Raw genomic sequence first — 14,473 nt, 5'->3', positions numbered from 1 at the left:
GTACCACAAGAAATTTCCGTATCTCAATTATGATAAAAAAAAATGAAGAAAAACAACGACAAATATTAATGGAGAGTACTTGATCATATTATTAAATTTAAATATAACTATTAGATATAATGAGTAACAATTAACCGTATTCGGTATTCGGGATCTGGTGAATGTCGAACTAAGTGCAAAGAAGATGGTGTAATTCTGAGTATGTTACTTATAAATAGTAGAATTGTCCCACATCGAAAGATTAGTATAAGGTGGGGGTGATTATATGATTAAATAAGAGTTAACCCACGTATATATTAATCTTTTTTTTTTTTTTTTGAAAGAGATATTTTAATAATATGTAAACAAATCATTAGACATAGAATGTAAACATTAAACATTTATGTTTTTTTTTTGCATTATAAATAAGTTAATTACCCCGTTGCAACGCACGGACATTCAAACTAGTAATAATAATAAATGAGGTTAAACGAGCTTCCGATTTCAAGCTCCACTTAACTTGGAATTGGCTTAGATTTGGTCCACCTTGATTCGAAATAGACCCGTAATCAATTTTGACCGATTTTGAGCCGAACTATGACTGAGCTGATTTTGAGGGCTCTACGAACTCGCTCAGATCATTTAGAGCCCTATCTTCAAGACTTCAAGTATATGGAGATGAAATACCAAATCCCCCAATAAGAGAATGCCAAAACTTGAATGAGACATCATCAACAATAGCAATATAAATGTGCAATAATAATGTAAACATTAAATGATAGAGAGAAATAAAATGAAGAGTATAAATATAGCAAAAAACATATTCCAAATTATAATCACAAGTTAATCTTACTTTTCCCACCTTTGCCTATCTCTTCCTAAGAATAACCAACCTTACAAGATATACCCTTTTCATTCTCAAGCATCATTTTCCTATTTTCTTATTTTCCTATTTTATTTCCCTCTTCTTCTTCTTGGCTTCCATCTTTTTTTTTTTTTCCTCTTCTTCATCCAAGGTCTCTTCGCGGCATTTAAAGGGTTAATCACCATTTACGACTTGAGATTTTTTTTCCGCGGCTTCCTTAATCATCTAGGAGCTCTCTTGCTGCTCTTCTCGTTTCCCTTAAACATTAAGAGAGCTCTTAGAATTTCCAGGAGAAAACCCGGAAATAAAATCCATAAAATGACTGCCCAAGGTAAAAATTTCATCGTTTTTATCCATCAAATGATCATTTTCATAGAATGTACGCTTTTAGCATGCAATAAGTAGTAGTCGGTTAATGTAATTTTTATTACGAGTCATCCAAAAACGGTCTTAGGCTGCGTTACCTGACCGACCCCTTACGTCATGGTAAAAAGTTCAAATTCATTACATTATGATTGTTTTTTGACACATTTGTAAGAAATTTGCATGGTAAAAAGTTTCAAGAGAACGACAATTCTCTTGTACATCGGTCTTTTTCGCGTTTTTTTGGCAAAAAAAGTTACCACTTTTTGTAAATAGTGATCATTTAATGGTAAATAACAACCACTTTGAAAAAAAAAGTGTCATTTTTCAGTCATAAAAATAAAAATGGTCACTATGGTCATTTGCCCAAAAAAAGGTCATTTACCCAAAAATAGTCACTTTTTTCTACCATAGAATTTGCATTAGGAAAATAAAGGGTGCTCTGTTTCTAAAATGTGTTGTTTTGTCCTGTAAGAAAAACAAATTGAAGAAAAGTATGAGGGAGCAGAAAGAGATGAGATGGAAATAGAATTAAACAAACAGGAAATAGAAACAAGCGAACCATCAGCATCACCGAGAGGAGTACTAGACATTCCGATATCATCAGATTCATCGTCGACTTCAATGAGCTCAACAAGCAGCAATAATTGGGATTCTTCTTCAATCGATAAAAATGGAAGCGATGATAATAACAATAGTAATAGCAGCGACAACAGTTTAGGAACGCAATGGAAAGGGTTTATTCACACAGTGAAGAAGAAATCGGGTGTTCGGAAATTATCAAGCACTACCATTAATCTGTTGAACAGCTATGACATTTCAGCCAAGAGCATTTGTAAGAAATTGGCTAGGATTCGAAGTGGCGATGATGGTATCGATTGTAGGCTGTTGCCCACGCCTAAGCCTTCTTGGAGGAATTTTGGGTATTCTGAACTTGCTACTGCTACTGATCATTTTAGTCCTGGTATCAAACTCATTCTTTAACTTTACTGCCTTATCTTCCTTTCCTACTATCATTTCAAATTTTAATTTATTATGTTCTTTGATTTTGGATTATGATGATAAAACAAAACACATTTCACTGCACATCGTTTTATTATAATTAATTAACTACTACATAGAATTTAACCTTAGCTTAGAACCAAGGTTAGACGAGCAGATTGATTGTCCAAGTAGTAATGGTTTAGGTGAAGTAACAAAATAATATCCATAATACTACTCCGTATTAAAAAGAAGTTGACTTTTAAACAAGCTTATGTGTTTGGCAAGAGTAGCTCCCTTTGTGCACGTGTACATGTGTGTTATGTTTGTAATTGTAACAAGTAATTCTACACTTTGCTACTCCAAGCAACTGTGTTGTCTTCTATGTCAACTAGGCTTGGTTATAAAATTGTGTTTTACATGTGCGGTTGTGCCTCTTTGACAGATTTTATTTTTGTTCTTGAAAAATTTCCATGTTATTGCAACTGTCAGTTAACTTAACATAATTTAAAATATCTAACATGTTTATGTCAAGAGTCAGTCATGTAGCACAAGTGGTGTTTGTGCGCTTAATTTTTGAGGGCTTTGAAGAACTTAAGATCACTGAATACGCCACTAACATAGGAACAAAGAAAAATGTCCAAGTCATTAAAGGCGGGCTTTCTAATAATGATAATGGAGGCTAACATACAATGAGGACTAATCTATCTTCACCAACCTTATTACATCAACATATTGACTAATTTTGTTGATTAAAAGAGTTTCATTGGGCTCAGTTGTCAGCATCACCCTATCAAAAACCACCATGTTAATACCAATGAACAATGCTGATAACAAAATAAACGACGTAAGATAAAAACAACTTTTGAACTCGGTTTAAGGCAGTTTAACAAAATACGGAGTATTATAATGATGATTACACTAATGACGGTATACGAAAATGAAAGTGCCATTAGGACAAAGATGTATACATCATGATCATGTTAGTAGTAGTGATGTTTTGTCACTCAAACTTAATGCTTATGTTTCGAAGCATTGGATACGTATATTTCAACACTTATTATTCCTAGTTCAAAATGGATGCTCCGAGTATAGTACTGGTTGCGGGAAGTGCTTACTAACATAGATACATGTGATTAACGATGAGCGTATTCGTGGCAAAGAGATTAAACAAAAAAATAATAATTCAAAGGATCAATGGATAAAAATGCTTTTTAATATTACACTTTTTAAAATTTAACACCTTTTGAAAAAAAATTTAAAATTTAATACCTTAATGTGCACTTTATTCACATTTTGGTACCTTAAAAGTATTAAGTTTTTAAAAAACTTTTTATAAGGTGTTAGATTTTAAAAAGTGCAATATTAAAGGGTATTTTCATCCATTAATCCTAATTCAAAATTTGAAAAACTTAGACATGAGTAATGAGACGTTAAATGTGCCTAACTTAATGGGCTACAAAGAGAGCATTCATGTGGTTTTGGGCAGTTTAGTTTTGAGGCGTAGCTTGCAACATGGCAAGCAAACAAGTAAACAAGTCATTGCCGTATAAACAGAGAGAAGTTGCCTTTTCTCAGTGGGCCAAGAAAGACACACAACATGTTAATGTGATTTATGTGAAGAGATTAAATAGTTGTGACTAGGCATCCAATGAAATTAACTTCAACCAACACTACATTAAGTTGAGTAGTTGACCCATAATAGTATACCTAAACCATCAACACTAATTAAAACAACAATAAATCTTCCTTAAGATATGACACTATTTGTCTTGAATTTAAAACTGTCAAAGATTATATCACTTGTGTTTATAAAATAAATATATATATTAATTTTGGTTACTATCTTTGGCAACTATGTGTAGTGAAAATTTCAGAATTTAACGAGTTAAAATACTAATTCCAGTCCACACCGATCCAGACTAAAAAACCGGAATCCTAAAAAGTTTGGACCGTGACTGGACTGCAATTTTTTATTCCAGTTCCGGTCCCTTTGATTCCGATCCCTATCTGGTCCAATTTCCCTGTCCGGACCAGCTATTGCACAACCTGTTAGCTCACCATATGCGAGAGCTCTCATAACACCAGGTAATCTCATAATGTTTTTTTGGTTGGCTAAAGAAGCTAAACCTGATGACAATCAAACCAGTTACGTCGGACTACCATCTAGTCGCTGAAGATTTCTAGTCAGAATAAAAACCTGAACTCTAAGGAAATTCCATCAAGAACACTACTGTACTATTTTATGTTTCTGACAATAGAAAAATAACTAAATAAGTAATGTAACTGTAAGAAATACTAAAAGCAACACAGTATTTAAGAAGACCACAAGTTAAGGTTCCAGCTTCAGCTTCAGTGTTAACTGTTAAGTAGGAATAAAGTGGAGTAAGAATGTAGGTTGATTAAGAGTTTTGAGTATTTTCTGTATGCCAGTTCAGAGTACTATGTCCGGTTATAAACCAAGTCGGCCATTGAAAACATTTGCATAGAATTCCTTTCAAGTATATGCCAAGATTAATGAAGTCAGGTTTCCTTTTCAATACACATGAGGTTTCATGTAATATATCTAATGATAAAACTATTGATGGACAGAGAGGCTGCTAGGAAAAGGAGGGCATGCAGAAGTGTATAAAGGGTGTTTACCTGATGGTTCTGTTGTAGCTGTGAAGAGGCTAACGAAGAAGGGTGAAAAGCAAGATGAGGAGAGGACTGCTGATTTCTTGTCAGAACTCGGTATCATTGCTCATGTCGACCACCCAAATACTGCTAAACTTATCGGCTTTGGCATTGAAGCCGGTTTTTACCTTATCCTCCAATTCGCCCCAAACTGTAGTGTCGAGTCTTGTCTCCAAGGTGATCCTTCTTTCGTCTCTATCTTCTTCACATATAATGTCACCTACCAAATTAAATTGCTGTTACAGTAAATGATCAAATCACAACCCAAACACTGAGCCTTGTAATAGACGGTAATGAGTTAGTCTCACATTTAAGACCCGTCCCATTTAAGTTTTTTTTGTGACCATAAAACTGCAGATTCATCACGCGGTATGAATTGGCAAACAAGATTCAGAGTGGCTCTAGGGGTAGCCGAAGGATTGAGTTATCTCCATCACACATGCCAAAGGCGAATCATCCATCGAGATATCAAAGCCTCAAACATACTTCTTAGTGAAAACTACGAGCCACTGGTAACACACTAGTTTCATACTTACATTCCATTCCGCTTATTAAATGTCATGCCAAATTTATAAAATATTTCATATGTGCAATGTAGATTTCTGATTTCGGACTAGCAAAATGGCTCCCAGAGAATTGGGTTAATCATGTAGTGTTCCCGATTGAGGGCACATTTGGGTACGATGACAAAATCCCGTCTGCATACTTTATCCGACTCAGACACCTGATGTTGCTGTTTCAATTATTTTGGCTTTTTTTTTTCCTTTTTCAGGTATCTAGCACCAGAGTATTTCATGCATGGAATTGCTGATGAGAAAACAGATGTATTCGCTTATGGTGTCCTATTGCTGGAGATCATAACAGGTCGTCATGCTGTGGCTATTGACGCCACTCGACAAAGCCTAGTGATATGGGTATGTTATCTGAACTATCTGTTAGAACATGTGAAATCAAGATTGTTTCACATTTGAGACCAACCCAAATACTTCAATTCCTTCTGACAACCCTGAGAACTGATGGACTCCCTCCTCACCCCCCACGTTCTCTCTGAACGACAGGCAAAACCGTTCTTGGACTCAATGGACATGGAGGTACTAGTGGATCCTAAATTGGAAGACAACTATGACACCCTGCAAATGAAGCGCATAATGATGATAGCATCCATGTGCATTAATCACACAGCTAGCAACCGTCCTTACATGAACAAAGTACTATATTTCTCTGTTTTCACCTCTCTCCTGCATTTTTAGACACAACCTCACTAAACTTGAGCATACCAGAGCAGTGACACACTGTCACTGCGCGTTTTTTTTTTTTTTTTTACTATGGGTCTTCTAGAATCAATCTCTCCATGTTTATTAAAGCGCACAAAAATGCAAGGGTAAGGCTGCGTACCATCAAGGTGTTTGGAAAATGTTGTTATTGTGTTGGTAATGTTTACCTACTAAGACCTTTGTTTTACAATTTGAACGAGGTTGTGGAGCTACTAAAGGGAGAAGGAGGAGCATTTGATCTGATGAAGCAAGAATCTACCGCTCCAAGGTCAATTTTACTGGATGCCTGTGACCTTGAAGATTATACTTGCTCGAACTACCTCCAGGATCTCAATCGCCATATGGAGCTGGTCATGGAATGACATATTTCTTTCCTTCACATATTTTTTGGGAGGGGATATTACTCATTACTACTTCCCCAAAGCCTTCTCGCACTCAAAAAAGCATCGGGTATTTATTTCACCCTCATAGTCTCACATAAAGGAGTGTCGGAAGCCACAGATGGAGTGTTAATAGTTTCCCTCTTTTTTATCCTTCGCTTCCAGAGGACAATGTCGATGCTGCAAACTTTTAATTTGCTTAGCATGTGACTGTCCCCATGGAGCAAAGCTGTAGGAGTTTTCAAGTGTAAAGGGCATAAGGTTTAGAAAGTTAAGTGTTTTTGTGGTTACGGCAATGAGTAGCGATGATCAAGATCTCATTGTCCTCTCACCAGTCACCAGGAAGAAAGTAATAGTGTAACTAGTGCGGCCCGGGATTGTACTGCTATCTACATTGTTAGAGTTAGCATGGTTTCAGGTCTGAAGCAATTCATACTGTACAAATCTATGTCTTTGATAATAAATATGATTGAGCAGTGATTTCAAGCAATTATTCCCTAACGTTCAAAAGGATAACATTCGTAGTACTTTATGAATTCTAAATCCATTTCAACCTCTAAAATCATTTACCTTATTTCCCGGTTCATTCCCACTGAGTCAGGAAATATCAAATTAAACAAGTTTAACAAGTCTTGCTTAAAAATCTATGAACACTTAGATCAACTGGTAAGGGGTTGTTCTAACTTAACCATACACCTCGTGTTTGAGACTTGAGAATGCAACAGTGTTAAAACTCATGAGGGAGAGCTTTACCGCCCTAGTGGTCCTACCTGACTCGAACCTGGCTAAACCGCATGGTCTACCCACGAAAAAAAAATCTTGCTTAAAACCATCTTAAATTGACATTTTACAATCCTTCTTTTATTTTTCGTCTCATTTAAATCGTTTGGAAGAAATTTGAAGAAAAAAATAGAATATGGGGTTTTTTAAATGTGACATAGAGGACAAAAGGTGAGTATTATGAATTTTTTCCAAGAATTATAAACACGTGAGTATTACGAATTTATATGAAATGGTAAAATGTCCAGCAATTATAAAAATCACCAGCTACGATTCTAATCGCATTCAGTGGATCACCAATGATAACACATACAGTAATAACCGACTTTATATCCCTCGTTAGAGTTGTTTTAGCACTTTAGCTTAAGGTCTACTTTTAGGCTATCGTGATCTACTTTGTAACACTCTTTAATTCTTTCCTGCCTGGACACTACATAGTACTTGTAGTATAGTACATAGAGACCGAAAACTTTGACCGGGTAACTTTGGTCACAATTTACGATTTTATTTCCAAACCAAATCTCATCAAGATGGAATTTTTAACTGAGAGTTCTCGTTAGTTTGATTCCGTAAAATAACTTTGACGGATCATAACTCCTGACTAAGATTTCAGATGATAATTTTTTTCCAATTGAAGATCTCGTAAAGAGTTATGTCAAATAAAAGATTTGTTTTTTTTTTTTCAGAAAAGGAGAAAGATAATAAATAAATAAATGAAATAGTTGAGGATACGTACACATTTCCTTATTAAGTTTATTGAGTCATGTCTTTCCTCACGTGCAAATAACTTTTCCTCTTTTTTATTTTCTTAAAACAATCTCTTTCGATTCTTTGATCTCTAAAGACCACCTAAAGATTGGATATTTGGATCGGACCGAAGCGAGCAACAACAATATAACCAAAACAAAACCTCACCTCAAAATAAGCCACCACCATCCACCAGCACTTCTTCTTCAATCAATCAATCACACAAAATGGAATTGGACACAGAAACAGCAATAAAAGCAGCACTACTAACCCTAACCGTATCAATCTTCCTCATAATCTACAACCTCCCTAAAAAAGCCCTATCCAATCTCCGTACCAATAACCGAACCTCCATCCAATCCAACCGCCACTTCCTCAACGGTGCCCACCTCTTAAGCCGATCCAGATCCACCCGCAACAAAGCAACCTCCTCCGCTTTAGCCAAAGACGCCTTATCCGAAGCTGATAAAGCCCTATTACTCAAGCCTAGAGACGCCGCCGCGCATATCCTACGCGGCTTAGCGCTTGATCAGCTTGGACACCGCGCGGCGGCGTTGAAGGCGCTTGATGCTGCGCTGGCGCCGCCGGTGGTGAAGTCGTTGTCGGCGAGGGAGAAGGGTGATGCGCTTGTTAAGAGGGCGGAGATTATGATTGGGGTTAATAAGCGGCGGCGGGTTGACTCGGCATTGGAGGATTTGGTTGAGGCGGTGGAGTTGACGAGGGATAATTGTAAGGCGTTTTGTTTGTTGGGTCAGTGTTATGAGTTTAAGGGGATGGTTGATGAGGCTGTTGGTGCGTACAATCAGGCTCTTGTTTTGGATCCGGCTTCTGCTTTGGCTCGTGACGGGTTGGACCGGTTTAAGTCGTCCTGATTTCTCGACTTTTTGACTATAGCCTAGTAGCCTCTAGGGTTGTGTATTGTGTCTGAGTGGAGAGGTGAGCATGGTTTTAAGCGAATTCTTGTGTAAGACGGTTGAGGTTAATCGTGTATGTCCGATTAGGTCTAAGACCACACACTACACACCACACCGACTACACACTACACACTAGTCGGTCGGTGTAGTGTGTAGTGTGTAGTGTGTAGTGTGTATAGTCGGTGTAGTGTGTGAGTCAAGAGTTGAGGATGATTTTAATTCTTGTGTAAGACACTAAGATGGTTGTTGAATCGGGCATGTTTAGTTAAGTGTTTTGAGCAAAAGTGTACATGATATTTGTATGATGATGTTTGGAATTGATGAATTTGTGTCTTTTACATGTGATGTTAGGGTGCGCATATTACCAGGTAGAGCGGAATTCGGACAGAGGCTGGATTAACCGGTTCAGTTCAGGCCTAAACCATTTAAAATACGGGGTCAGTCTCCGGTCCCTTAAAATTTCACATTACGATTTTAACCGCTAAACCACGTCCTCTCAATCGTTACATTCATCTTCGCTCCACGCACAATTCCTCCTGGCTTTCTTTTTTCTCTGCACTCTTTGCCTAGTCGACATCCACTCTTTGCACCATTCTTCCCGGCTTTATGTTAACACGGCTCTTTAGGCCACACATACATACTTCTTTGATCTCTTGAAACCTTAAAATACAACCCTTAAGGTTGTATACATTTTCCTTACAATAAAATATCTATTCAACTCCACCCTCAATCATTAATTTGTGCAATCCAGTTCCTCTTGTTTGTGACGGTCATAAGCTTGTAATCTCATCTAGATAACCACTCTCTCCCACTTGCCCTCTCACTTGTTACTTGTCCCTCCCACTTGTCTCTTCTGATGAATTTTATCCGATCACAAATGAGAATTTGTACTATCATAATAAGCCATATTAATATCATCACAAACAAGTAATGACTGATGCAATCAACTAACCAAGAATGTGTGGCTTATAGCTGTTAGATGACAATGTCATAAAGATGATTAGTGAGTAACAAAATAAAAGGAAGAAAAGTCAAAGAAAGTTGATATGTAAGCATCACATAGTCAAACAACCAAACAAAAGAACCATTCCTAGAAATTTCAATCCTTCAAACCTCCAATCATCCTCTTTCACTCTCTATCTCCCTCCCTCTCCCTCTCTCTCTCTCTTCTCAAGTCTACTTCCTTCGGTACGAAGCAAGAATTCACACCCAAACTCCAAATTACCTCATAAATTCTATCATCTTTAGTTTAATCTCATTATTATTCTTAATACTTGTTTTTCATGAGATCATAACAAAGTTTGTATCAAGATAATGTCAAATATAGAAAGAATTGGTGTCCATGAGAAAATATATGTAGCATTAGGAAATGAAATGCAAGAAGAAGAAGCTCTTTTGACTTTAAATTGGGTTTTAAAGAAATGGGCTTCTTCTTCTCAATCTCATCATCCTATCTCTATTATCATTCTTTTCATCACCACCTCTTCTTCCAATCATTTTGTTTACACCCCATGTAAGTCTAGAACCTCAATTTGGCTTCTTTTTGACGGTTCATGTTAGTCGACCCGTAATCATCTTCATCTTGTACTAATTAAAGTGGTATTGTTTGTTGTAGTTGGGAAGCTGCCTGCGAGTTCAGTAAGTGACGATAAATTACAAATATTAAGGAAGTGTGAACGAGAGAAAATTGATCAACTTCTTTCCAAATACATAGCTTTTTGTGGAAAGGTATCTCACCTTTTACTATCATCATTGCTTTTTTGTAATCCACTTTTGACTTGTATAATTGTATTTCTATCCACTTCTGTTTCAACTCATTAATTTGTCGAACCATATCATAAAAGTATCAGCCCTCGTGACTTTACCAGCTAAGTGAGGATCGTAAATTGTACAAACTTTTTTGTAAATATATATACTACTCTTATCTCAGGTAAAAACAGAGGTACAAGAGATTGATAAACAAGATGAACCAATTCAGAGCATCGTGGTTGACTTAATGAACAAGTATAGAATAACCAAGTTGGTCATGGGTATGATTTTCATGAGATCCCCATCAGGGTATGTCATAGACAGATAGACTCGTCTTGGTAAATTCGTCTTCTTTCGAGTTATAAAGAATTTGGAATTAATTGATTTTCTGATCAATAGGAGATCAAAGAGCGCGATTAGCAGGTCATTCTACGTACAGCGAAACAAGCCAGAATACTGCGAATTATACATCTTATGTAGTGGGAAACTGGTTGTTATTAAGGATGAAAATGAAGAAGGGCACATAGAGGATGAGCAAGGAGTAGTTATGGGAAAACTGAAGCAAAAGGGTAGTTTGAAAGATTGGTTGGGAAAGATGTTGCATCACAGCAGCAGCCATGGGAAATCCCAAATATGCCCTTCTTCCAGGGCATCCACGACGACTGTTGATTCCGATTCTCCTGTTTCAAGGAATGTGAATCAATGGGAAACCTATGAGCATGAAATTGAGGAGTATTTGAAGGAGTTGTTAGGGTCAAACTCAAGGAAAGGTAAAGAGAATGTTGAGAATGATGAGTCAAGTGTGAATAATCCAAGTGAACAAAACATTCTTGATTGCGTAGAGGTATGTTTCAGCAGCTACAAACTCGTACAATAATTTTATTCTTCTTATAACCTGGGTTCAAATCCCGCCAGCATCCTATCGTTTTTATAACTCCCTTGCACCAAAAAATAAATAAAAATTAATTGTTGGCTTAGTCACAAGAGTAGTTACGGGAAGATAATGGCTTGTCAAACATAAGGGCCGACCCGGCCCAGCCCGCTAACATAACGTTCAGATAAAATTCACCCTTTTTATGAATCAGAAGCACTAATGAATGATGTCCGGGTGTAGTGGTAAAAATTGAGGTATAGTGGACAATAGGTCACGCACCAGATCCCATTGTATTATATCGGCCTTGCGAAGCGTAATAGATTATTTTGGTGTCACTTGAAACATGAACAGATTCTGAAATTGCAGGATGTTAGTGTTAAAATTGAGGCTCTGAAAAAGGAAATACAAGCCGCACAGCGGATGACCGAGGTTCACAAAAATGGCACAAAGGCTGAAATAGACAGACAAGCCAAAGCTTTATGGGCTATTTGTTTGTGCAATTACCGGGTAATTTCTCAGAACATCATGCAAGTGACATAGTTCAAATTCCTGTGGGCTGTGGCATCAAAAAATATATATTAGCTGACGTCCTGGTGCTTATATATGTGTTTTAGATCGAAGAACTTGAAGCTCATATAACTGAAGAGATTACAGCACGAGACGACATAACCAAAGAAATAGACAATACAAAAGAGCAGCTGTATGAAATCCTGACTGATGTACAAGAGAGCAAGAACAGTCTTACCTCGTTGCTCGACCTCCAATCTGAACTCTCAAGCAAGCTGCAAGTCTCCTCACTGGCAAAGCTAGGAGCTGAGGCTCAGCTAGAGCACAGTGCAACTGCAAGAACAGAGTTAGTTAGAGAGATTGAGGAACTGAGGAGGCAGAGGGATGTTTTTCATCGAAGGATTGAGTTTTGCAAAGAGAAGGATGCAATTGAAATGGCTACAAAGGTTGGTAGTGATCCAGTGAGCTGCAGGTTCAGGGAATTTAGTGTGGAGGAGGTCAGACTTGCCACAGATAACTTTGCTAAGTACAGGAGATTGACCTGTGGTAGGGATTGGAGAGGTGCTTACAAAGGCAGGATCAATCGGTTGTCTGTTTCTATCAAGGTGATTGATCCCGATGTTGATTTGTCTCAAGGAATGTTCCAAGCTAAGGTAAGAAACGATTGTTACTGATTTCATCTTATTTTCGGCTTACAAAAGTTTTATTCAGGGTAATCATGGGAATGGTTAGATCTGATAAGAATCTAGTTTGGCACGACATTTAGGGGTGGTACTTATGACGTGGCTCAAAACCGTTCATCATCAAAAAAATGTGAATTGGCCCCTTTTACACGGAAAAAAAAAATAGTTTGCAATGGTAAATCCAATGCTTGACAAGATCTTCTTACCTGCTCCATTGACGTGTGAGGGTTGATGCAGGTGAGTCTCCTAGCAAACACTCGGCATCCACATATTATATCATTCATAGGCTTCTGCACGGAGCTTAGATGTTTAGTTTTCGAGTACATGCACAACGGCTGCCTAAGGGACATTCTTTTCTCGAGGCCAAAAAGCAAGTTACTCCAGTGGCACCAACGGATCCAGATTGCGGCACAAGTCAGTACAGGTTTGGGCTTCCTCCACCTAGCACAACCTAGGCCTATAGTCTATGGTGGTCTGACTGGTCTCAACCCATCCCGCATCTTCCTAGACCGGAACTTAGCAGTAAAAATTCATCCTTTCGAGCTTGTGCCATGCTCTAATGGGGATTATATTCAAGCTGATGTTAGTTCCTTTGGAGACTTGCTGCTTCAGCTCCTTACTGGGAGGAACTGGGCAATGCTTGATTGTGAGGCAACTGTGATCGACAAACAGGCAATCCTTGAGGCATTGGATGACAATGCTGGTGACTGGCCTTCTAGTTTAGCAGAGGAGATTGTCGAGTTAGCCGTGAAATGTAGGTCAGTGAAACTGGATCCTGATGTGGATCTGACGATGTCCTCAGTGACGAAGGAGTTGAAAAAGCTGAAGAAGAAGGCCGATGATATAATCAATAGGAGAGAATATCATATGGGAGTTGAAGATGGCATGTGCTTCGGAGAGGAGTCGACTAATGTTCCTTCTATCTTCATCTGCCCGATATTTAAGGTATGTCTGAAGCATTTGGGAAAAAGAACCTATTAAATATAGATAGGTGCCCTGCAGGTAAAGCAGAAGCACAGGGATCCCTTCCTACAGGACAGATAGTGCTTTTGAGTTTCTCGCGACCTATGAATTTAGGATTTGGATCAAGATCCAAATAATTTAGTCTTAGCATCGAGAATCCTATGGTAACGAACATATTTGAAATTGCAGGTAGTGATGGACAACCCGCACATAGCAGCAGACGGGCATTCATACGAGTTGGAAGCGATAGAAGAGTGGCTGCGAATGGGACACACTACGTCTCCTGTAACAAACCAGAAGTTCAATCATAAGCATCTAATTCCTAACAATAATCTGCGGTTTCTCATTGAAGACTGGCGGAGCAGCACTTCCTAATATCTTAGCTATATTATAGGTTAGACAAGTTATTCATGATTTTACTAAAGCTAGAATATCCTAGTTGTATTTGTATCGCCGGTATATATAGAAATTATGATGGTCATATTGGACAAGAGAATAGTATTCATCTCAATAGCTTCTCTCACTTTCCACGAACGAACTTATATGCGAATTAGATGCTCTAGATTGATACTAGTAAATATTAAGTTTTGTAAGCAAAATGCTATAGATTGAGAAATAAAAACGATTTACAAAACTCCGGTGTGATTCTCAATTTCAAACCAAATTTTCGATGAAAAAGCTATTATCATGTCAATGTGGACTCGGACAATACAAGAGCAGTTTTTTTCTCTACTATCG

The 14,473-nt window shown here is 37.7% G+C and overlaps 3 protein-coding genes across 4 annotated transcripts; all 3 read left to right on the top strand.

The window, feature by feature from the left end:
• Window positions 1–749: 749 nt before the first annotated feature.
• LOC141643321 (receptor-like cytosolic serine/threonine-protein kinase RBK1) lies at window positions 750–7,009 on the top strand. The gene is made up of 8 exons (XM_074452433.1): window positions 750–1,175; window positions 1,683–2,171; window positions 4,781–5,041; window positions 5,222–5,376; window positions 5,463–5,542; window positions 5,637–5,778; window positions 5,923–6,072; window positions 6,339–7,009. The coding sequence occupies exons 1-8, from the start codon at window positions 1,163–1,165 to the stop codon at window positions 6,498–6,500; spliced, it is 1,452 nt and encodes a 483-aa protein (XP_074308534.1). The 5' UTR covers window positions 750–1,162; the 3' UTR covers window positions 6,501–7,009.
• Window positions 7,010–8,142: 1,133 nt separating this feature from the next.
• LOC141643322 (uncharacterized) lies at window positions 8,143–9,297 on the top strand. Its single transcript, XM_074452434.1, has one exon. The coding sequence runs from the start codon at window positions 8,273–8,275 to the stop codon at window positions 8,915–8,917; it is 645 nt and encodes a 214-aa protein (XP_074308535.1). The 5' UTR covers window positions 8,143–8,272; the 3' UTR covers window positions 8,918–9,297.
• On the top strand, window positions 9,278–14,246 carry LOC141643320 (putative U-box domain-containing protein 50). 2 transcript variants are annotated; one of them, XM_074452432.1, is made up of 8 exons: window positions 9,278–9,396; window positions 10,575–10,687; window positions 10,890–11,017; window positions 11,108–11,552; window positions 11,949–12,089; window positions 12,197–12,742; window positions 13,010–13,717; window positions 13,925–14,246. In XM_074452432.1, the coding sequence occupies exons 3-8, from the start codon at window positions 10,956–10,958 to the stop codon at window positions 14,108–14,110; spliced, it is 2,088 nt and encodes a 695-aa protein (XP_074308533.1). In that variant the 5' UTR covers window positions 9,278–9,396; window positions 10,575–10,687; window positions 10,890–10,955; the 3' UTR covers window positions 14,111–14,246. The 2 variants fall into 2 exon arrangements, with proteins under 2 accessions (XP_074308533.1, XP_074308532.1); XM_074452431.1 differs by having other exon boundaries at window positions 9,288–10,472.
• Window positions 14,247–14,473: the final 227 nt, after the last annotated feature.

This window comes from Silene latifolia, chromosome 2, assembly GCF_048544455.1.
Source record: "Silene latifolia isolate original U9 population chromosome 2, ASM4854445v1, whole genome shotgun sequence".
NCBI lineage: Eukaryota > Viridiplantae > Streptophyta > Magnoliopsida > Caryophyllales > Caryophyllaceae > Silene > Silene latifolia.
Note: the sequence above shows the minus strand (reverse complement) of the source record. Positions and strands in the feature narration are given on the sequence as shown.

What these genes read in the sequence shown, in the direction of transcription:
- LOC141643320 (XM_074452431.1), top strand. Translation starts at nt 10,274, where the DNA reads ATGTCAAATATAGAAAGAATTGGTGTCCATGAGAAAATATATGTAGCA. An exon ending in TTTGTTTGTGCAATTACCGG is followed by an intron (nt 12,090 to 12,196) that starts GTAATTTCTCAG and finishes TATGTGTTTTAG; the next exon opens with ATCGAAGAACTTGAAGCTCA. An exon ending in TCATCTGCCCGATATTTAAG is followed by an intron (nt 13,718 to 13,924) that starts GTATGTCTGAAG and finishes TTGAAATTGCAG; the next exon opens with GTAGTGATGGACAACCCGCA.
- LOC141643321 (XM_074452433.1), top strand. An exon ending in TGTCGAGTCTTGTCTCCAAG is followed by an intron (nt 5,042 to 5,221) that starts GTGATCCTTCTT and finishes ATAAAACTGCAG; the next exon opens with ATTCATCACGCGGTATGAAT. An exon ending in ACCGTCCTTACATGAACAAA is followed by an intron (nt 6,073 to 6,338) that starts GTACTATATTTC and finishes AATTTGAACGAG; the next exon opens with GTTGTGGAGCTACTAAAGGG.
- LOC141643322 (XM_074452434.1), top strand. Translation starts at nt 8,273, where the DNA reads ATGGAATTGGACACAGAAACAGCAATAAAAGCAGCACTACTAACCCTA.